Source organism: Chelonoidis abingdonii, chromosome 8, assembly GCF_003597395.2.
Source record: "Chelonoidis abingdonii isolate Lonesome George chromosome 8, CheloAbing_2.0, whole genome shotgun sequence".
Lineage (NCBI taxonomy): Eukaryota > Metazoa > Chordata > Testudines > Testudinidae > Chelonoidis > Chelonoidis abingdonii.
In genome coordinates this window covers 78,124,369-78,147,429 of record NC_133776.1, presented here as the reverse complement: position 1 = coordinate 78,147,429, position 23,061 = coordinate 78,124,369, and the positions used below count along the sequence as shown (strand labels likewise).

The following is a 23,061-nucleotide window of genomic DNA, read 5'->3' as shown; positions in this document are numbered from 1 at the left end:
ACATCAAGATATTTTTTGGAGAGGATAATCCACACTCTCTGCAGCACGGGAGGGAAATGATATGAACCAAGACCTCAGCAGCTGTAAATTCTCCTGTAGGAACAGCTGGAAAATCTTAGTGGGCAAATGGTATCCTGGAAACAGAGCAAAAGTGGAGATTAATCTAGGCTTCAGAGCTGAGCACAGCAGTGTTCCAAATAAGAGTCTGTGAATAACAAATAGTGGATGAACACTTCCCTTGATGGTGATGTGGAAGCCCCATGATTACTTTTTCTCTCATCTTATATTTTTAAAGCAGAGGGCTAGACCTCTCCTTTACTCAGCAACCCTAGGATACTCCCAACATTACTTTTTTAGGGATTCTTCCTTGCCATAAAGGCACACAACACATGCTCCTAGCCCAGAGTTTGGAGACAATATATAAACAAATAATATGCAAATATAGAAACTTAACATATAGCTTAGTATTGTGCCCTATTGTTCTATGTCTTTGTTCTTGTTTCTTTACCTACCTGGGCACAATGTGTAGGAACACAGGGATTTTCCCTCTCACTATGGCCACTCTTTGCTCCGTAAAAGCTCCTTGGCCAGCAATAGGAGAATTCCCCCCGTGGAGTTATGGGAAACACAGGGTCCCTTGCTAGTTCCAGTATGTTGGGGTGCACCATGCTACAGCAATTCTGAGCAGCTCTGGCTGTCTGTAACTTAGAGCAGCTCCTTCAGACACCTAAATAATGCTGGGTACTCACCAGCCCAGAATTCTAATGATGTAAATGTGGCTTAAAGCCTTAAAGTGCGGAAGTTTACACTGCTGCTGCCCAGGCATTTCCTAAGCTGTAGCTAATAAGAGGACTTCCATTTGTGAGTTTGTCAGTCAGGCACCATTCACAACCACTTCAATTCAGACAGACAGTTTGTTAGAGAAATAACACGTCTTTATTCATATAGAGGCATGACAGTTATAAACTCAGGCATGTTAGGGAAAGGTTAGCCATTTAAATGGGCAAGTTAAACAAGATCCAGGGCTAACTTACTCTCTCTGTCACTAGCTTATAAACACACACCTGAGAATACAGAGTCACTCATGGGTGAGGAGACCAAGACCAAGTTCTAAATGGGAGGGTAGGATAGGCCCAAAATCCTTTCCTAACACACTTGGAGTTGAAAATTATCATATTAAATCCTGAAAAAAGGCTGTGCCCTAGATATTTGCTGACTTTTACAATAACCAGACAAAAATCAGACCACACGTAAGCAGGTGCAACTCCCAAAGACATTTTCCAGTGTTTGTAAATGGTCAGGAAAATAGGTGAAAGTAGTAAAGAAGTGTAACTTGCACTGATTTGACATTCAGGGAGCATGATTCTCCACTGCCTTGCACCACACGAAGTCACTGACGCCTGTGCAGAGTTGAGGAGGGGTATTTGACAACCACTTTGCACAGGTGGAAAGGACCCCACAATGGAGTGGAGAATCAGGCCTCTTGATACTGGGATTTAACCCTCGAGCCCATAGCTACCGTGCAGTCTCTTTTCTCTTCTAGGGATGCCTTTTATAACTTAATCTTCAATTAATGTACAAAGTTGTCATAAGCATAGTACATTTTTGAGAAGAAAGATGGCACCTAGAATTTGTGAAAGCTGCTTCATAGGGTGTCTTTTTATAAACCACTAAAGCAACCAGAAATACCTTTGTGGTTAAAACTTGACCTGAAGTTAAATAGGCTCATCAAACAAATTACTTATATTGGATTCTCAGTGATTAACAACAAGACATGGCAAGATGTGCTTTATTGGCTATTAACACATGACTAGATTTGCTGTTAATGACTAAGTGCCATAAATGTACCTGGAAGCACATTTATTGGTTAATTATGCACACCCTTGAGTGTTTTACTATGAGAAAAATGGTTTCCTTTGTTTAAAATGGTTGTTTTCAATGAAATGAAAAAAGCATTCTGAATTATTTGAGTTCCCCTTGTTTGAAAATATCTCATGGCAGGAGAGTAACAAACAATGTCAGTAACAATCATTAAAGCACCTAACAACTGTTCTAGTGTTCCAAGAATAGGCAGTAAACCTCAAATTCTTTATCACATTACCGGAAAGGATTTAATATTGTAAACAGAAAGAGCAAAGAAGAGATGACATCAAAATCAGCCCTGGAATAATTAGGTGTAATTCCATTGATTTCAAAGGATGCTAGGCCCACATTCATCCAGGGCTGAATTTCATTCAACATTTTGGTCTCTGGCTCACCTATTTACAATATTTAGGGTATGTCTGCACTTGGAGCTCAAGGAGACATACTCACACTAGCTCTCATCAAGCTAGCATGCTAAAAATAGTAGTGTAGTCATGGTAACTTGGGCAGGGGCTCGGGCTAGCACCCCCGAGTGCATATCCATGGGGGCCTGGTGGGTTTGTACTCAGGATGGCGAGCCCCTCCTGCCACTTACCGCTACTCATGCTTCTGTTCTTTTCTGTAAGAACCTGTGTTGCTGTTTTTTCTTCAACCTGAGGACCCTAAACCTGAGAATAAAGCTATTGTGAAAAGGCCTTTGTGGTGGGAAGTTTTTGATGTTATTGGAGCATCTGGTTACTGGGCCCATTCAACCAGATTCCAGGACCTCATCCCACTAGTGGAGCCACTCTGATTCTCTCGCTTATGCTGCACTAAATCAGGAAGGCAGCTGAGTGGAGTCACTACTAAAGCCAGCTGAGTGGAGTCACACTGGCATAAGTTGGAGGAGGTCTGAAAAGTGCAGAAAAATGAAGCAACTGCGTGGGTGACAGCAGCTCCCAAGGCACCAGTATTTTGCCATTCTTTAAATAAGTTAGAATTTTCTGCTATCTGTTTGTTATGGTGCTTCTCCAAAAGGAGAAATATTTTGGCTTAAGTAGTTAATGATATTCTACATGTTTAACCATATGACTGTATGGATTGAAAATGTATTCATTACTAACCACTCCTACGTAAAGATGGCACTTGAAATTAATTCGAGTGTGAATTACTGGCTGTGTTTGGCTCTGGTCTAGTTGTGAAATACATTTCTGTGGAGTATTTTTTCAAACTAAAAGCGTTATTGTCAGTTAGATAGAACGTTGAAAATGAAAACTGGAGTTTTTATCATCTGCTCCTCTTGGCCTTAATTCCCGGGCACTCCTGGAGCTGGGAATACATCATTGCCACAGTTCCCGTTAATCATGTTCTCTATTACTGAATATTCCAAGATTTCTTGTCTTCTCCAAATTGTTCCTCTGTATGATAGAAATTAATTATTCCTCGTTATCAGAAGTGTGTGGGGAGGTGTTTGTATAGTGTTGTTTTTAAAGTTTATTTCCCAACAAATGAGGTGGATGACGTCTTTAAAACATTAAAAAATAAAAAGCTGTAGTGATGTGAGGGGGCAGGGGAGAGATTCATGACCCTCTTATATCATCAATTGTCAAAGTAGCCATTAATCTTAAAGATTAATCTTCAAGAAATGAAATGTCCAGGGTCCCTGTTGTTATTGCTTAATTATAGTCACTGTTTCGGAGTTTAAGGGCCTGATTCTGATCTCATCTGTACAGGTCTCATTGGTGTAAGTGGAGTAAGGCCTGATTTACACAGGTGTTAAAGAGGTCAGAATCAGGCCCTAGAAGTTAAGAGCCATGTACATGTTTCTTTCTCAGTTTCTGTAACAGGGATATTGTCAGATTAATAGACCCACAGTGTGACCTACTGCAACATTTTGCTTCTGTTTAATTGCAAATGATTATCAATTGCATCAGTTTCATTAACTTAAAGTTCACACAGTATTATTCTCTATGAATTAGAGACTGCCAAATACACAAGTTTAATGCAATTACAAAACATAAAATATTTTGTGTACCGTGGCAGTTGCTTAAAACCAAATGCAGTTCAAAAGGTAACCTGTAACTAAATTATTAAAATAAACCAAATTGCCAGTTTGCCCTTGAGAGAGTATTTATCACCCAGAAAATCCAATCATTAATTACCAATTAGAATGAATCAACTACTGTTTAAGTCAATTCCCAGGGTCAGTTCCCATATTATTATACTACTGAATATGAATTCTTGGACCTGTGCATTACTGATAATATGAAACAAAGAGTGACTTTTAAAATATTTTTTTAACTGCCATCAAAACAAATATGTTAATACACTGTATTGTATTATAATATTTTTATTTATTACTCAGCTAATACTTAGCACTTATTCACTAACCTAACTTGTATATTTTAGGAACACCTCAGTGATGGCTATGTACATAAACTAAAACTCTGGGTCAAACCTCATTCTTGTTCTAAAAGGAACCCCAGTTTCAAGACTAGATCTTGAGGACACACAAGGTTGATAGTATCCAACATGGGATATTACCAAAAGATCAGTCTAACATCTTATAGGTCTTACGAGACCTACCAAACTGTGGCCATTCAACACTATTTCCTGTCTCTTTCAAGTCAGACGTAACTGGGTCTGGATTCTTAGCTTTTCTGGGGCTAGTACCAGACAGACAGAAACCCAGTGGATCTGGCCAGTGAAGGAGTGTAGTATTTACCAAATTCTTCCCTGCTCTATTCCTACTGGTGTGTAATTTGTTCACAGTGTAATAGCCACTTATTTTAATGCTGTGGAAGTTCTCTTCTTGCTTGCTAATTTCCCATCTTCTTTCCTACTTTAATAGGGGTTCTTGTATTGACTTTCTTCGTGAACAGATTACATGTGAACACTGTTACCAACAAGGATCAGTTTATTATAGCATATGGGGGTCTTAGAGGCGCCATCTGTTTCTCTCTAGTTTTCTTGCTCCCTGACTTCCCTAGAAAGAAGCTCTTCATTGCAGCCACAACTGTACTTATTCTCTTCACTGTGTTTGTACAGGTAAGAATACTATCAATATGGTAGAATGCCTACATCAGTCCAGTTATTACATAGTGCGTGACAGTGTTTTTGTTTCAGATACATGGCTGATGCTGACACCCTTTAGATTTAGTGTGGACTCTAATTGGACAAAAGAATTGAACATAAAACTATCAGACCTTTCTTTGTATCGAGTGTACAGAGGTTCGAATTCTTACTGAACAAGGCAGGAGTTGGGAGAATGTATCTTATATTTGTGTGGTTGACAACAGTTGCTGAGTAACACTGTTAGGTCTTGTCTACGTGAGTCTTTCCCATGTTGACAAACCTCATCTTGCACTGGTGTAGTTCTACCAGGGGTAATAAAGGTGAAAAGGTTAGTAGGAAAAAGCTAATGTAGATATCCCTTTAAAGCAAGGCCCTTAGGTATTTTACCAGGAACAGAATGAGCATCAAAGTAAAATACACTCTGGGATTTGATACCCGATTAAGGAGAAAAACAGGTGTTATGTTGGGTATTGTCACAGGGCTGCCATCTCAGAGCACCCCCTCCAGGCATGGGATGACCCTGCAGGAGTTTTTACCTCAGTTTCCCCTTCTCAGGGCTCCTCAAGAATACTTCTCCAACACACTCTGGACTATGAAATGGGTTAATTTATTAATATCATATCACAAAATAAACATCAATGCCATAACTCAAATGTTCTGGCTTCATTGTCTTTGATGACCTGAGACTCTTTGTGAGTCTCAGTTGTGCTTTAGGCTGGAGGATTCTCATGCTTGCCCCCCTGGAGTCACCCACTAGAGTTCAAAAGCTCAAATGAAGCAGTAACACAAATACTGCCCATCCAACCTGGGCTTAGTAAAAGCCTCACGTTCCTCCTGGGCTTTTCCCAGTTCCCTGCTTGTTGTGCAGGACAGAGGCCACAGAGGCACACCCCTGTGCTCCTTCTTGCTCCAGCGGCTCCTTCTCCCATTCCCCAGGCCACCCAGCTAGTGGCCTGTTTCCCTATTCTCATGGAGTGCCTGCAGAGCTTTCTGCTCTCTGCATTCATTCTCTGAGGCAGCGAAAGCCCCACATCTGCTCTTTCTGCCCTGACTCATCCAGATTCCCCTGCTCTAGGGTCCAGCTGCCCTCTCCTAAGCCCTCTGAGCATCAGCTGACCGTCACAGGTGCACCAGCCTCTTCCCTCTTAAAAGGCCAATGCTGTCCTGTGACAGGCATATTTGGATTTTGTAGTAAGATGGAACTTCAGTTAAACACTGCTCCAGACAAGGTCAATTCTCACTACACCAGGGGAGAGAGCAAAGAAATGGAAGCATTCTAAACCCACTTAACACTAAGGGCAAGATTTTTAAAAGTAACTAGTGATTTTGAACATCTCAGTTTTGGGCAGGAGACAACTTAAAGGGGCCTGATTTTGAGTGTGTGGTACCGATTTTGAGAGGCTCAGTACCTTCTGAAAGTCAGGTCTCTTTATGATGCACACGACAACTGGGGCAATCAAAATCACTAGGCACTGGAAAATCTTGGTGTTAGTATTTATGTCAGAGATAGCTTCACATACATACAAAAGGCAGGTGTTAGCACTTTATGATGTTTCATTGAAGGAAGGCCCTGCCCTTGTGATAGCTTTAAATTGGCATATTGTCTAGTGTTTATATCTGTGAATATCTGCATTCGTGGACCAGGTTTGTGGATCGCGGATGGATGCAAATCCAAATTTTATATCTAGAGCTCTGCAAATCCGTGGATATCCCCTTTATGATGTGGATGTGGATATCCACGGACCATGTTTGCGGATTGTGGATCGGATGTGGATACAAATTTTGTATCCAGGCAGTGCTCTACCTATTTAAATCAATGGAGCTTTTGTTATAGACTGAAAGAGAATGGGGATCAGGTCCCTTGAATTTTAAGAGTAATTAAATGGCCCTTCTGTTAAACAGGAGTGCTGAAACAATTTGTATAGTGGGGGTGCTGAGAGCCATTGAATCAAACTGTAAAGCCTGTATATAATGAAAACCACTTCAATCCAGGGGGTGTGGCAGCACTCCCCACATCCCAAGTTCCAGCACCTATTCTGTTAAATGATCTAATTTGACATTGGGATTCTAATGGCAATCTTTTTTAAAACGTTAGTTTCAAAATACTTCTATCTATATGCAAAAATAACGAGTCCTTGTGACACCTTAGAGAGTAACAAATTTATTAGTGTCACAAGGACTTCTCGATGTTTTTGCTGATACAGACTAACACGGCTACCACTCTGAATTCTATCTATATGAAATTTCTTGCTTATATGTTTCCATTTCACTATATGTTGTTCTCCCTTGTTTACAGTGTCCCACTTTTAGTTTAAAATGATTCCTAATTCCCTTTTCTTATATGTAAATGAAGGTCAAAGATTTCACATCATTTTAGTGTATGCTAATACTGAAGGTTATTAAGACCTACTTTGATTGTGGGGTCCATTTATAACTTGTGTGCTTCCCTTTAAGGAAAAATGCACATTGAGACTATCTCTTGGCATTCAAGTGCCATCTAGCGGTTAAAATATTCCTAGACACTTTTAATTTGCTAAAGATTTTGGCCCCAATTCTCTATTGCCCTGCACCCTGTGTTGTCATCAAGCTGCAGTAGCAGTGACTCCATGGTTGCAGCATGGTTCCTGATTAAAGCCCAGATTTCATACCTCCCTAAAATACACCTGCACAGTTAGTTCATCTTGAAAACTGGTATGTCAGGTCAGGGCCCAAGGTGAGTTTGTGGTGCAAATTTGGGATTATCTGGTCAAGGAACTCCCCAAACTGACCTGTTTTTAAAAGTACAGGGTTAGGTTCAGGGCCTTTTTTTCTGCATAACTGCTGGTGGGAAGCACATGATGCTGGACTCTTGCTTCCTGGAATTAACATAGTCTTATCTTCCCACCTTCCCCCATTCTCTTGGCCGAGTTGGATGAGCAAAGCAGCACAATAGATCCTAGGACAGTTTTTCTGCATGTATCTATATGGGGCAAGATTCAGAAGGTCAGTCAAAGAGGTGGCATCATTTAGCACAGCTCCATGGGGGCTTCTTGTACCTATGTGCACAAGCTCCATACAGATTCACCAATCCAATGCCTGCCCTCCTCCCTCCACCCACTTCCCACCCTATAGAAGATTTGAAGCAGCTGTCGAGGCTTCTGAAGCCACATTTAGAGGTGCAGAGTGGTTTCACTGCTGATCCACACCCGGTGGGAGAGAATTTCTTCCACATGGACCCTGCTGAACTCTCCAGCACACTGCTCATGCTCAGGCTGCATAAGAGGTGAAGATTCACACTGGTATGTTTTACAGTTGACCCCACACAGCAAAGCTTCCGTGCCTCCTCATATTTGAAAAGATCAATTGGGCAAAACCAGTAATGATCTTGATATGCCAGTGTGACTGGGCCTGGACCTGAGTCAGACAGGCAGCTGGATCTCTATTGTGGAGCATAATTTTCAATCCTATCTGGCAGACTGAATGGAGTGAGCGGAGGCCAGGGGTGGGAAAAGGGGAGTTGGGTTCAGGTTGACAGGTTTTAAGATGCAAATGTGGGTCAGAAATTGAAAAGATCCGGTCACTTGGCAGGACCACTCCTGCAGAGAGAGACTGAGTCCCTGACAAAGGTTGCTGTAAGACAGCGGTTCCATTCCGCAGAAGCTTCGTAAAATAATTCTCAGGATGGTGGAAGGGCTTTTGTGTAATCTCAGAGCTCAAAAGGTGATGTCATCTCCATGCGAAAGGGTGGGACTCCCCTGTGGATATGTGTCAATAGAATGACCCTTTGACCTTGAGTCATTCAGCAGACACTTAGTATTCATGAAGACTAGCTTGATTCAAATTCTGGGTACCTGTGGCATCATGTAGCAGAGACAGCTAAAAGAATCAGAAAATTAAAGCTTGGTTAAAGAAACAACAATCTCGACATGCCCCAACGTAGAAAAAAAATATAAAAATGATAGATCAGATATTAAAGAAAACCTTTAAAAAACCACCGAGTATAAATTGATCCCACACCTTATGAAATCAACGGGAGTGTTTCCAGTTACATCTGTGGATGCAGAGCTGGGCCTGGAATGATTACTTCAGTGTCCCAGCATTCTTCATAATGCATTTCACCTTGGATGGATGGGGGAAGAAATAAATGATTTAAAAAAATAACATTCATGGCGCTGTTGTTTTTAAAGCTTTTTCTTTATTGATGTACATCAGCGCTTGTATTAACAATGCTGCAAATCCTGACCTCAGGCAGAGCTTTTGTGTGAGTAAAGACTGAGTAAAAACTTTAGGGGATAGTGTAGCTAGCCTTGATGCTGATGCAGAGGGGTGAAGGGATGTGCAAGAAATCTTGAGGGAACACAAATTGCTTCTTTCTCTTGGAAGGCCCCAGTTGATTATTTGGCAATGCCTTTACTAGACCTAAAACATGATCTGTAAGCAGTTAGGTGTGGCCATGCATGGCTATATTCATGCAGTATATAACCCAGTCACAATGTCTATTTTGGTCTATCTGAACCTGTGGCAAAAGTATCTTCATCATTTCTGAATTTACACAGCAGGAGTGATCAGTAATTTTGTGAAATTCTGGGGGCAACTGACAGATACTCAGTGCTCCCAGACTGGCCTGATGTATTCCACTTGCACCATAAAGTCCTCAAAAAAGCCTTTGGTTTGTCTTGAATACCACAAAGGAATTTCATTGTTTTTTTCTCTCTGTGTCCTTAAAAACTAAATGCCATGTTCTCCATTTATAGTTCACTCTCTCTGCCTATTCAGACCATGACCTCCATAGTGAAATTGCTAAGAAGGAACTGTTAAATTGTGAAGGGTTTGGGGTTTTTTGTGTGATGTGGACACTTATCCATTAGCAACTGGATTGACACCAGTAATACATTTCACACAGGTTATATACAGCCATCAATCAGTACTAAGGCCACAATCCAGCAAGTTTATCCATGTGGCTGCAGGAGTCTACCCCTGCCCCATCCCCCCACCAGAACTCTTTTGAAGTTAATGGGGCTCTGCACAAGCGCAGGGGCCTGCTCATATAAAACAACACTCAGGATCAGAGCCATAGAGATCTCTTTCTGTGTATGTGAGAAGTTGGGAGTCATGGTCACAGAACTCAGTACTGTCAGTTTAAAATGAAAACAAACCCAGCTGATTATCCAGCAAAAGACAAGAGGCCAAATTACATAGGCGCTGCTTAATTTGCAATATGTGTTATTTCTAAATTTGTAAGATTTATATTATTTACACTGAATGTTGATGAATTCTGTATTGACATTAGTGGTTAAAATGACACATTAATTGTTCTTGCAATTAAAGCTGTCCTCCATGCCAACTCTTGTGACATTCAAGAGAGTCATGAGCATCAGCTACTGTGTCATTTTTGTTGCAGGCGTAGCATAGGAAAGTAATTTCTTAAAGTGGCAAACTTAAGAGATATAATGGATTGTAATCACAGCCAGGGGCAGCTCCAGGCCCCAGCACGCCAAGCGCGTGCTTGGGGCGGCATGCCGGGGGGGGGGGGCGCTCTGCTGGTCACCGGGAGGGTGGCAGGCAGGGTGCCTTTGGTGGCATGCCTGCGGGAGGTCCACTGGAGCAGTGGGACCACCGACAGGCAGAGCACCCCCTGTGGCATGCCGCCGTGCTTGTGGTGGCGAAATGTCTAGAGCCGCCCCTGATCACAGTAGAACTTCAGAGATTCTCATTCATGAGTTCCATGGAAAGATTTTTTAAAACTTTTTCCCCATCCCTCACCAGTTAGTCATAGATAAATCACAGATGCTGACAGTAAGACTCCTGCAAGGTGCTCAGAACTGTCATCAGTTAACATGTTTACATTTCAACTAGACCTCTTTCTACAAGACATGCTAGCTCTCAAGCAGGAGTTATAGGCTTTACAGCTGGGTGAAATTTGTCACTGGAATACTTTATTCACCAAAACAGGAAGCTTCAGGGTGACCAAAAACGTTTAATGGATTCAGGTTGAATTTGGCAAATAGTTTTGGCTGAATGAAAAATGAAAAAACATGGTGTTTTTTTTTAAATCACAATGAGCTGTTTTGACATTTTTGAAATATCATGCTTTGACTTTTCATTTGGAAATGACATTTTCTTTCTAAATTTAGCTAGATTTGTATTTTTTTTTTTTTTTTTTTTTGCAAAGGGGGAAAAAAAACCCACCTGAAAATGTAACACAATAGAATGAACAAAAATATTTTCGGATTGAACAAAATAGTTTTTGTCCTGAGATGTTTTTTAAAAAAAAATCCTTAGGTGAGAAAAAAATAAAAAATTCAGTTTCAGTTAGACTCCAAATGTTCTCCCCCTCCCAGATTTTTTCAGTTTGGCCACCAAACTGAAAAAATCAATTAATTGTGCAGTTTTTGTAGACTTGAGGCCGAAATTACTGGGACAGAAATTATTACTCTGTATAATACAAGAGGTAATGCAAGTCCCTTTAGCCTTAAAATCTCTGAATGTGTGAGAGGACTGGGATCATTAACATAGCTTGTCTGTTGGTAAATAAAGTTTTTTGGTTGCAAACAGGTACAGAGTTTTTCACAGACAATGGCTTCACATATTGAAAAGAGCAAAAAAGCTGAGGAGAGAGACTGGCCCAAAGAACTCTTCTCACTGGAAACAAGTCAGGATTTAGCAGCAGGAAGTGGGTTGCTATGCTAATTTTCTGTTGATGTTGGTGATGCTGTTCAACAGCAAATTTTCAGCACAGGCTAAAAGATATGTAACTAGAAAACATGCTGGTCCTTTGAAAAGTTGCTGTGTTGTTAAGAGACCCTTATTTGTGTGTCTGTCATTATGTGCAGGGAATGACCATCCGTCCTCTTGTTGACTTATTAGATGTGAAGAGGAAAAGAGAAAGTGCGCCCACGGTGGGGGAACAGATTCACATCCGGGTAAGTGGCTCAGCTCTTTAAGCCTAGCCAAAGGGTGGGTGTGATTACAGCATTTCAATTTGCTTTGCTAATAGGCCTGATCCTGCCAAGCAATTTGCCTCTGAAGACCCTTGAGTCCTTGCAGAGTCCTGTTTAGTTCAGTGCGGCTTTCTGAATGCAGATTCCTTTTCAGGCTCAGAGTCATACGAAGGTAGTAAGCTCTGCTATTCTTAGTGCAGTAGCACACAGGGACCTGATCAGGGTACCACTGTGCTAGGTGCTGTATCTGCCCCTAAGAGTTTACAGTCTAACCTAACCCCGTCCTTTCTGCCTGTCTGGAAGGGATCAAGGAGGCAACGGGGGGATGGGCTTTCCTAGTTGGGGGAATGATCCAGCATTAGTGCCCTGTGCACCAGGCACTAGCCCCAGCTCTGGACCTAGTGCTAAGAAGTTAGCATATAGGTTTAGCTGTAGTTCTGTTTTTTGTGTTTCTGTGGGGGTTCTGGCTGGCCACTAATAATCACCAAATGCTGGAAGGACACCTCCAAAAGAAAAGAGCTGACACCAAAGGAGAACACAGCCCCAAACATGGGCAGAGCTCTGAGTTGCGGGGGATGGCTGGGACATGATAGCAAGTCTAGTGGTAATGTATTTGGATATATTCATATTCATGGCAATTACATCTCTCAGCTTCAGTCCCTCAGCAGCAGCCTGCTCCAAAGCCCACTGAAGTCATTGAAAAGACTCTCATTTGATTCATGCTACAGAAGTAAGAGCAATTAATCCTATACTTGGGATGAAGATGCTCCTGACACAAAGAAGGGCTGCTGTGTAGTAGTTTTCCATGTCCATGTAAGTTGGCTTTAGCCCACGTAAGCACAGTTAGCCGCCCACCCACCCACACAAACATATACATTGGAAATGCCCACGTTGCAGGCTTTGCAAACATAGAATGGGCAGTGGCTGAGAAATCCCTTCACCTGGTTTATGCAGAACAGCTACCATGCTATTTGCTACCCTGCTTGTGTGCACAAGTGCTGCACAAATAGCCTGCAAAGAGTTGTCATGTGAGCCCCAGAGCAAGACTGGGCCCCAAGGAAGGGGTAAATTTAATTTGATGTTAATTTGTAGCTTCAAATTGCAAGGGATTGTCACACTCAAAAAACCAAACATACATTGTTTCCCTAACACAATGGTACAGAGTTCTTAACTAATGTAATTTGGTGGATTTGGCTCACTTCCTACTTGAGGTTAAATATTGGGGAATGGGGAAGGGATCGCTCAGTGGTTGGAGCATTGGCCTGCTAAACCCAGGGTTGTGAGGTCAATCCTTGAGGGGACCATTTAGGGATCTGGGACAAAACAAAATAGTTGGGCATTGGTCCTGCTTTGAGCAGGGGGTTAGACCAGATGACCTCCTGAGGTCCTTTCCAACTCTAATATTCTACAATCAGCCATTTCTATAAGCCTTCATGTAATTAGAAAACTTTATTTAGTGTGTTTAAGCATTGGTAGAGCTGATTTGGTGTAATATTAACAGTTTCTAGAAGGGGAGAGGTGAAAGCACTACAATTACAAACATACCCTACCTGAGGTCACCTTTAGACAAGAGAGAAACAGGCACAGTGAGGCTAAGTGACAAACCCATAGTCATGCAGCAGATCAGTGACCGAGTCCTCAGTAGATCCCATATGTTTACACTCCCAGGCCAGTTCCTTTATCTATTCCTCTAGGATGAAATGGGCTACATTCTCAGCTATGACAAACTGCAGCTCAGAGCAGCTGTAGGGAATTGTGGAGAGACTATGGTGGCTTTACACTTGGCCCAATCTCAGGGCTGGTCTAAGTTCCCATGGGGTTGTTATTGCCAGCTGGGGATTGCTGGAATGCAGCATTGCTTGGACAAGTTCCCTTCCACCTCTGTTATGCCCTCACGCTAAGGGGCCAGGTAGGGGTGATGTAGAGCTGCCTACACCAGCTACGCAGACAGAGGATTCCAGCTTGCCAGGGGACTCCTCAGCTGCCCGTTTAGCATAGTTTAGCATACCTTTGTACCACTGCAGCAGCCAGAGGGATTGCAGTGTGGGCCAGAATCTAGCGCACTGTGTCTTACATATCACAGCAAATAGGATGTTTAAACATCATTTAGAATCTAGTCAGTTTAAAAACCTGAGTCAGTAGTAATTCCAGGTAATACCCCTGTTTCTGAATCTCACTGCCAATAATGATGGTATTACAAACACAAATCAAACAAATAGGGGAACTGGTATGCAAGGAAAACAGCTAGTGAAAGTACAGAAAATCCTGCCAAACTTGCCCATGAAACAAACTGGAGAGGCTTTGTTTTTTCTCTGGTCAGCCAAAGTGTTAGTATCGTGGCAGTGGGATTTTTTACTAGGCAGTGTCCTTGAAGCATTTTGTCATAGGTAAAGTGTTAGTTATGAATAGAATTTTTTGAAGGCAAATCATTTTTACCAGAGTACTAATTGCTAAGGAATAGTTCTTTTCTCTTTTTGACAACAACAACAAATAAAATGAAAACGGTGTTTGCTCTGAAAGCACTTGTAGGAAACAGGCTTGGCATTCTCCCAATTAGTATGTATTATGGGGCTTTGTCTAAGGTTAATGGAACAGTTCAATAGGCTGAAGATGCTTTTCCTATAGCAAACAGGAACCACTTCCTTCTTTTGTTAGAGCATGAATGGTAAATCATCTCTTAAGAAGTGTTTATTGGATAATGTGAGCTGAAAACAGCTATGTACTAATTAAGTAGACATGGTAACAATACAGGTAGCTAGAAAGCAGGCACTCAGGAACCCAGAGGAAGCTTTCTTCCTTTAATTGATTTCTTCAGAGAGGATAATTGTAATGCTCTGTCTGGGATCCCTTTTTACCATTTTGACTGAAAGGCACAATTTAGGATTTTTTAAACTAAATATTTGTGGTGTTAGTGTTACAATGAGTGGGCCTAATTCTGCAGTCTTTAGACAGCCTGAACTTTTGCCTATGCAAGAATGAAAATGGATACCCATAAATATGAATAGATGTGCCGATCTGCTGCCTTGGTGGATCAGTGACTCTCTGTGACAGTGGCTTAGCGTGAACTTCACCCCATCAGCGATGGTGATGCACAGTCACAAACGGAGAGCTCCCTACTCCTGCCTTGCTGGCTTGGCCTGGCTGCCCCGGCATCTTCCCATTGTTCACCTTTTTCACTTAAAGCTTCCCCTGCAGGTCGTTCACCCTTCATTCTGTAGCATGTTCTCCCCTAGCTCCACTTTTCCTGCCCCACCAATCCCTATTTCTTGCTGTTTCCTAGCTACCAGCTCCCCCTAGTTCTAACTCCCCACAGGCCAGAAAACTTTGAGTAAGAACTGCCTCTCCCTCTTGACAGTCTGGCCGCTCCTCCCCTCCCAACACCTTTCCAGCCAATGTACAGAATATCTGGTAGCCACCCTACACTGGGGATCAGTTGCCTGTCAGCACCATCCTGCTGGTGCTGTACCAATAATAATAATTAATAATTAATACCTTCCTGTCAGTGATTCTGGCTTCTGATCCTTGCTGATTTGAAGGCAGAAAGTGTAAAGACGGGACAGAGATGTAGTATTTGTAGACATCCCTTAAGATTTAATGGGTATGTGCAGGGCCGACTCTAGCCATTTCGCCGCCCCAAGCACAATGGTACCCCGCAGGGAGCGCTCTGCCGCTCGCCGATCCTGTGGCTCCAGTGGACCTCCTGCAGGCGTGCCTGCGGATGGTCCACCGGAGCCGCGGGACCAGCGGACCCTCCGCAGGCACACCTGCGGGAGGTCCTCTGGAGCCGCCTGCCGCCCTCCCGGCAACTGGCAGAGCGCCCCCCATGGCATGCCAAGTACACGCTTGGTGCGCTGGGGCCTGGAGCTGGCCCTGGGTATATGATTCACCTCCTTCACTTACTTATCCAAAAAGCCAGGGGTGAGGGCTCAAGCTAAACTCAGCCTGGGAGGCCAATTATTGTCTCAGTAGCATTTGTTACCACTAACTAAAGGAAAAATGAAGCCCTATCTAAATGTAATAGGAGAGAAATGAGAAGGAAAACTTCTGTGGCATCAAATGTCATGGACTCCCCCTCCCAAACCACCTTTTAAAGGTTCTGGTTTGATGGGCAAAAAGAATGTGCTTTTCAGTTGTGTTAGCTCACTGGAGTTAGTTTAATGTGACAGGGTATATCTAGAATTACCAGGGGATTGAAGCACGGCGATTGATCCACCGGCGGTTGATTTAGCAGGTCTAGTGAAGACCTGCTAAACTGACTGCCAGTCACTCTCCCATCAACTCTGGTACACCACTTGAACGAGAAAATATAAGGTAATTTGATGGGAGAGTTTCTCCAGCTATGTCAGTGGTGGGCAACCCGTGACTCCAGCTATGTCAGTGGTGGGCAACCTGCAGGCCGCATGCACCCCATCAGGGTAATCTAATTGCAGGCTGCAAGACATTTTGCTAACATTGACTGTCCACAGGCATGGCCCCCTGCAGCTCCCAGGGGCTGTGATTCGCCATTCCTGGTCAATGGGAGCAGTGGTAAGCAGCGGTCCCCAGGGACTTGTGGGCTGCCGCTTCCCGCAGCTCTCATTGGCTGGGAACAGAGAACTGCAGCCACTGGGAGCTGTGGGGGGGGGGCGGTACCTGCAGGTGGTCAACATCAGCATAATGTCTCATGGTCCGCAATCGGATTACCCCGATGGGTCGCATGCGGCTCACAGGCTACAGGTTTACCCACCATTGAGCTATATTAGTCATGTAGTTGGAATTGCGTAACTTAGATTGACTTAGCCCCGTAGTGTAGACCTGCCCTGAGAAGCCCCAGTAAGGTGCAGTCTAGCACATCTGAAGCCATGTTAGGTTGCTGTGTGTAGCCTCGGGGGAAGTCAAAGAATGGAGGAGGCTGGTATAGCGAGCACTGTCATATGATTAATACCTTCTTGCTGAAAGCTTAGTATATCTCTGTGTGCAAAAGGAGATTTCTCTAATTAGAGCTGATTGAAGCTGCACAGGAACAATTGTATGATGGGGGTAATGAACAGTGGCATAGCAGAGTCTGCTGCTGGTTGTTCTGGTGACAACAGCTGGGGAGGCAATTTAGGAAATTCAGGAGACTTTTTAAGGTTGAAAATTTCCCTGTTCAGAATTTTTAACATAGAAATAAGCTGCTTGTGTTTAAGATGCAATGTAGTCATTGATTTTATTTAGTAGCATAGGGGTATTTATTATTCCAGGAGAAGCTCCAGCCCTATGTAGTCAGCACCTATGCACCAAATATATCTTTCTCATGAAACACATTGCTCTTCAAACATTCAGTATGAGCTTCCAGTGTTTGTCAAGTCACACTATGCGGGACATGCAAGGCATTGGCCAACCTGCATGTTTCATAAAAAACAGATCCATGTCCCTCAGTGATTATACACCTGAAAAAAAGAAGCCTCATTGCATTTTAGAACCAAGGAATAAGCATGGATGACTGAATGGGGAATTATGCAGACAGGTCCTGTTCTTGTTTACTGCACCTAGCTGAAAATGTTCTGCCTTTTGTCTGCTAGCTTTTGATGTTATCAAACAGAGTTCATCATATATGCAATAAAACACTGGTGTACAGCAAAATCCTCTCTTCTGTTTAGTTCTTGGATCATTTGCTCGCTGGCATAGAAGATATATCTGGACACTGGGGACAGTATTACTGGAAAGACAAGTAAGGATTTGCCAAAAATACAACTGTGTACATATTTGAGAAAAAAGAGTCTGGTTTCTGTTTCCATATGGTTCCACTGGGGATAGCTGAGCTTCATTCATCTGTCTGTCATAAAGCAGATGACAGCCACAAACAAAGAGGGACAGCTTTTCTTTTCTTTCCTTAAGCTCAAAAGGTGGGACTAGGTTGTCTGGGCACCAAATCAGAACAGACTGTCCATGTTCCTCTTTCTGTTCTCCCCCATTTGGATGTCATATGGTGGTACTTCACTGACAGAGGACTTCTTTCTTCTCTTCCCAAAACCTTTCCCCTCAGTCAAAACAAAAACATGGAGATGTTGTAAATGAAGGTCCCAGGTGTCATGTCAACACCCTACATAACACTGGTTGCTTCAAGCATTGGTCTGTTGGCACATTCTCGTGTTGTGTTGATTAGAGCTCTGGTCCTGAAAACACACACGTACATTGAAGGGGTTACTCAGATGTGTAACATTAAGCACATGTGTAACAGTTGCATGGCAGGAGCTATAGACCTTCCTTTTCAGGGAACCAGGCCTTCCTGATAAGGTGTGCTGGTTTAATATAGCGTTGACACTACCAAAGGGCCATCACCATTTGGGCTCTTTCATATCCTGGTGGGACGAAGTTGAGACAAGTCACAAAAAATCATATTGCTCATTTACTTTGGTTTTAATGGTCCAAATAACAAAGAGGGACTAGTGTGCACCAAAAGCAAAGACTAAAATGCCTTCTTGAACAGGGTTTATCTCCCTAGAAATAGCTAAACCTTAGAGTATTGATGTCTTTCCAGTGTGTTCAGTATCTCTTGGCTTGGCTATTTGTATTTTTTTTTCTGCTTTGTTTTCACTTTGTATATATGAGTATTTCCTGACCGCTTTTTTTTGCTATTTTATGGATTACTGGGAATGGGGGGACACAGACTGTAGCTTATTTTTCATCCTTTAAAGAGTTTTGGTTTTAAAGGAACATGCATTTCCTTTAAAAATAGAAACTAAAGGTAAAGACAGAAAAGATGGGATGCCCTATCCACTTTTGGTGATTCAGTATTTGACCTACTCAAGTGCAATATGAAAGACTTAACCATAGCAGAGTCACTACTATACTATTTTATCACCTCTAGTGAGGTGATAAAATGTAAATATATGTATTTTAATGAGGAGGTACAAATACAGTGGTATTATTAATAGGGCTGTCAAGCGATTAAAAAAATTAATCTCGATTAATCGCACTTTAAAAAAAATAAATCGCAATTAATTGCATGATTAATTGTGCTATTAATAATAGAATACAATTTGTTTAAATATTTTTGGATATATTCTACATTTTCAAATATATTGATTTCAGTTACAACACAGAATACAAAGTGTACAATGCTCACTTTATATTTATTTTTTATTACAAATATTTGTACTGTAAAAAACAAAAGAAATAGTATTTTTCAATTCATCCAGTACAGGTACTGTTGTGCAATCTCTTAATCATGAAAGTTGAACCTACAAATGTAGAATTATGTACAAAAAAAACTGCATTCAGAAATAAAAAATTTTAGCTCGTACAAGACCACTCAGTCCTACTTCAGCCAATTGCTCAGATAAATGAGTTTGGTTACAGTTTGCAGGAGATAATCCTGCCCGCTTCTCATTTACAATGTCACCTGAAAGTGAGAACAGGCGTGTGCATGGCACTGTTGTAACCGGCGTCTAAAGGTATTTCAGTGCCAGATGTGCTAAAGATTCATATGTCCCTTCATGCTTCAACCACCATTCCAGAGGACATGCATCCTTGCTGATGACGTGTTCTGCAAGATAGCGATCCAAAGCAGAATGGACTGACACATGTTCATTTTCATCATCTGAGTGAGATGCCACCAGAAGAAAGTTGATTTTCTTTTTTGGTCGTTCAAGTTCTGTAATTTCTGCTTCAGAGTGTTGCTTTTTTAAGATTTCTGAAGATTTCTCCACACCTCGTCTCTCTCAGATTTTTGAAGGCACTTCAGATTCTTAAACCTTGGGTACCTTCTTTGTGTTTTGTCAAATCTGCTGTGAAAGTGTTCTTAAAATGATCATGTACTGGGTCATCATCTGACACTGCTATAGCATGAAATATATGGCAGAATGCAGGTAAAACAGAACTGGAGACATACAGTTCTCCCCGCAAGGAGTTCAGTCACAAATTTATTTAATGCATTATTTTTTTAACAAGCATCATCAGCATGGATGTATGTCTTCTGGAATGGTGGCCGAAGCATGAAGGGGCATACAAATGTTTAGTATATCTGGCACGTAAATACCTTGCAACACTGGCTACAAAAGTGCCATGCGAACACTTATTTCACTTTCAGGTGACATTGTAAATAAGAAGCAGGCAGCAGTATCTCCCATAAAAGTAAACAAATTGTTTGTTTTAGGGATTGGCTGAACAAGAAATAGGACTGAGTGGATTTGTAGGTTCTAAAGATTTACATTGTTTTGGTTTTGAGTGCAGTTATGTAACAAAAACCATTCTACATTTGTAAGGTGCACTTTCACAACAGTACTTGTATTAGTTGAATTGAAAAATACTATTTTTTGTTTATCATTTTTACAGTGGAAATATTTGCAATAAAAATAATAATATAAAGTGAGCACTGTATGCTTTGTACTCTGTGTTGTAATAGAAATCAATATATTTGAAAATATAGAAAAACATCCAAAAATATTGAATAAATTTCAATTGATATTCTGTTATTTAACAACGCAGTGAATAGTGATTTATTGTTTTGAGTTAATCATGTGAGTTAACTGCCATTAATCGTCAGCCCTAATTTTTAGCACTATTTGTTATTTGTTATCACTTATCTTTTATCACTTCGTATTAGGAATCTGTACATTTGTTTGAACCTACAGCTGTTCTTTACATTTAAGGTTTAATTATATTTACTCCTCCTTCCATTCGCTTGTCCAACTGTCCTCTATCCTGCCAGTGCTTCTGCTGTAAGTCATCCTTCTGTTTAGATCAGTGAAGGGCTGTGAATCTGAAAATGTAGCTTTTCCTGGTTTTTCTTGTAAAGAACATAAGATCAATGCTAGCTGAAACAGTGATTGAAGACTGTTGTGTTACGTTGAGGTACTGAAAAAAAATGGACCATTCACTGAGATTTTCATAACAAAACGCCAAATTTTCATTAAATATGAGGTAAATTATATTTTCATGTCAATTTTGTTTTTGTAAAGAGAAAGACCTTTAAAGTACACCGGTAATAATCTACCATCTTTTACTATTTGCTCTACAAACATGCACACCTGATTCAGGATTCTTGTATGTGTAATCTGACAGATACTTCTTTTCTGAAGAATGACTGCTTTTGGAATGACCACTAGGTGGTGTTGAAAACACTGTCTACTAAGCAACTGAGGACTGGATCCTTCTGAGTGTAGCACCTAGGTTAAATTGCTGGCTAGAGAGAGACACGTGGGGCCAAACAATGGCCAAACTTGAGTATCTGTACTAGTATGTGAAGTGAACTAAATCTCCTTCAACCACTGAGCTGGGATCTGCTTTGAGACGGGATTCTGAAAGTTGCTGGTTTGATCCCAGTCACTTCTGTTTGCTCTAATGTAATAAGCAAAGGTAATGGAGTTCATGGTCATTTTGGTCCTTTGGAGGCATTTTATTGCATTACAAATTGCATTCTGAGAAGCTCTAACTTGCTTCATGTGCCACATTATAGAATTAATATAGAACACAACCCTGTGTTCTTTGCACACCCGCAAAGCAAGACGTCTAAAGTAACAATGTCTAAACTTGCTGAAAAGCAGACATCTAAAGGAACAACAGCCAATCTGCCAGAACCAGTTCTGGGTCCTGGGGAGGAAAGAACAAGACAGTGCAATTTTGTTCAAAGAAAGAGCATTAGAGGTTCAGCACAGCAGGGTTTTATTTTTGTTTTCTACAAGTCATGAGCATTACAGTATCAGTACAGCAGTGTTTGTTTGTTTTTTGTTCCTGAACAGACTGGAATATTTCAACAGCAAGTATCTTCAGAAGTTCTTACTCCGAGAGTATGACCAGCCAAAATCAAGTATTGTGCTGCTCTACGAAAAGCTGGAGAGGAAACATGCCATTGAGTTAGTAGAAGCAGGGCAGTTTATTCATGAACCATCCCATTCATCTTTGCTGTAGGTGTTTTCCTAGCCTGGTGTAATAACACAAAGTACTTCAGAAAAGTTGATGGGAGATTGATTCCCTGCTTGGGAATCCTGATTGCAGGCGCACTGTGTCCCTGATTGTAACACAGACATTAGCATGTTTGTGGCATTAGGTAAAATATAAATGACTAAAAGAAATATTTTTTAAAATTGTTGAATTTTGTTGATGTTTTCTTGTTTAACCATTTGAACCAGGTTCAGTCAATCCATGTTTGGTTTATCCATGCTGTGTGACTGGACCCTTAAAAGATTAGAGTGCTAGCCAATCCCCTGGCACGTAATGGTTGTATAATAACTTTGTATCAGACCCCTTTAAAATCTTAATTGAAATGGAAATTGTCATATGATTTGGAGTAGCTGGGTCACCAGGTCTGATTTGTTGCCTGCTTGGGGTGTTAACACAGACAGTTAATCTTGCTTATGGGTGTGGAGGAGGAAAGGAGTTTGCCACAACCTGGAGGCAGGGAATGGGATGTGGGCAAGGAACTCTCACACATATCAAATTCAGGGGTGAAAGTAACTTAAAAGACTTGCCGGTACTCCAGAGTCCTGCAAAGGGGGAAGGGCCTCAACTGGAAGAGGCGTGGCCTCTATCAGAAGAAGTGGGGCCTTTAAATCCCAGGCCTTTTAAATTAGGATTTAAAGGGCTCAGAGATTCAGCTGAAGCTAGGAGCTGGGCCCTTTAAATCATCCCCAGAGCTACCAGCGGCAGAGGTGGCTGGGAGCCCTGGGGTTTGGGCAGGGGTGAAAGTAATTTACATTTCTTACCCATATGGTCCAATCGCAAGCAACCCACCTCTCCTACATACTTCATGGATCCCTCCCATTGCATGACATAGATAGAGAAAATAAAGCTACTATTACCAGGGCCGGCTTTAGGAAGTGCGAGGCCCAATTCAAACAGTTTTGACAGGGCCCTATCAGGGATGACTTAAAAAAAAAACACATGTAAAAAAACACCTGGGGCTTGTATTCACCGGGCGGTGCTCTGAGTTTTTGGAGGCACTTCGGCGGTGGGTCCTTCACTCACTCCAGGTCTTCAGCGGCACTGAAGGACCCGCTGCTGAAGTGTCGTCGAAGACCCAGAGTAAGCGAAGGACTCGCCGCTGAAGTGCTGCTGAAGACCCAAAGCACCGCCAGGTGAGTAAAAATTAAAAAGGCATCTCTAGCCAGGGAAGGGATTCTCATTGGGTGCGGGGCCCTCTTAGGCGTGGGGCCCGATTCAGCAGAATTGGTGGAATAGGTCTAAAGCTGGCCCTGCCTAAGAGTAGGGCACTTGGAGCTAGAGTTAGGGTTCCTACGGGTAGGGCACTTGGAACTAGAGT

The 23,061-nt window shown here is 41.9% G+C and overlaps 1 protein-coding gene across 1 annotated transcript in view; it reads left to right on the top strand.

Moving 5' to 3' along the window:
• LOC116834708 (sodium/hydrogen exchanger 2-like) overlaps window positions 1–23,061 on the top strand; it is a 72,819-nt gene that overhangs the window by 30,740 nt on the left and 19,018 nt on the right. The window contains exons 7-10 of the mRNA XM_075068422.1: window positions 4,694–4,890; window positions 11,730–11,819; window positions 17,459–17,529; window positions 21,542–21,706. Of these exons, the coding sequence (XP_074924523.1) occupies window positions 4,694–4,890; window positions 11,730–11,819; window positions 17,459–17,529; window positions 21,542–21,706 (523 nt within the window). The remainder of the gene's footprint in view (window positions 1–4,693; window positions 4,891–11,729; window positions 11,820–17,458; window positions 17,530–21,541; window positions 21,707–23,061) is intronic.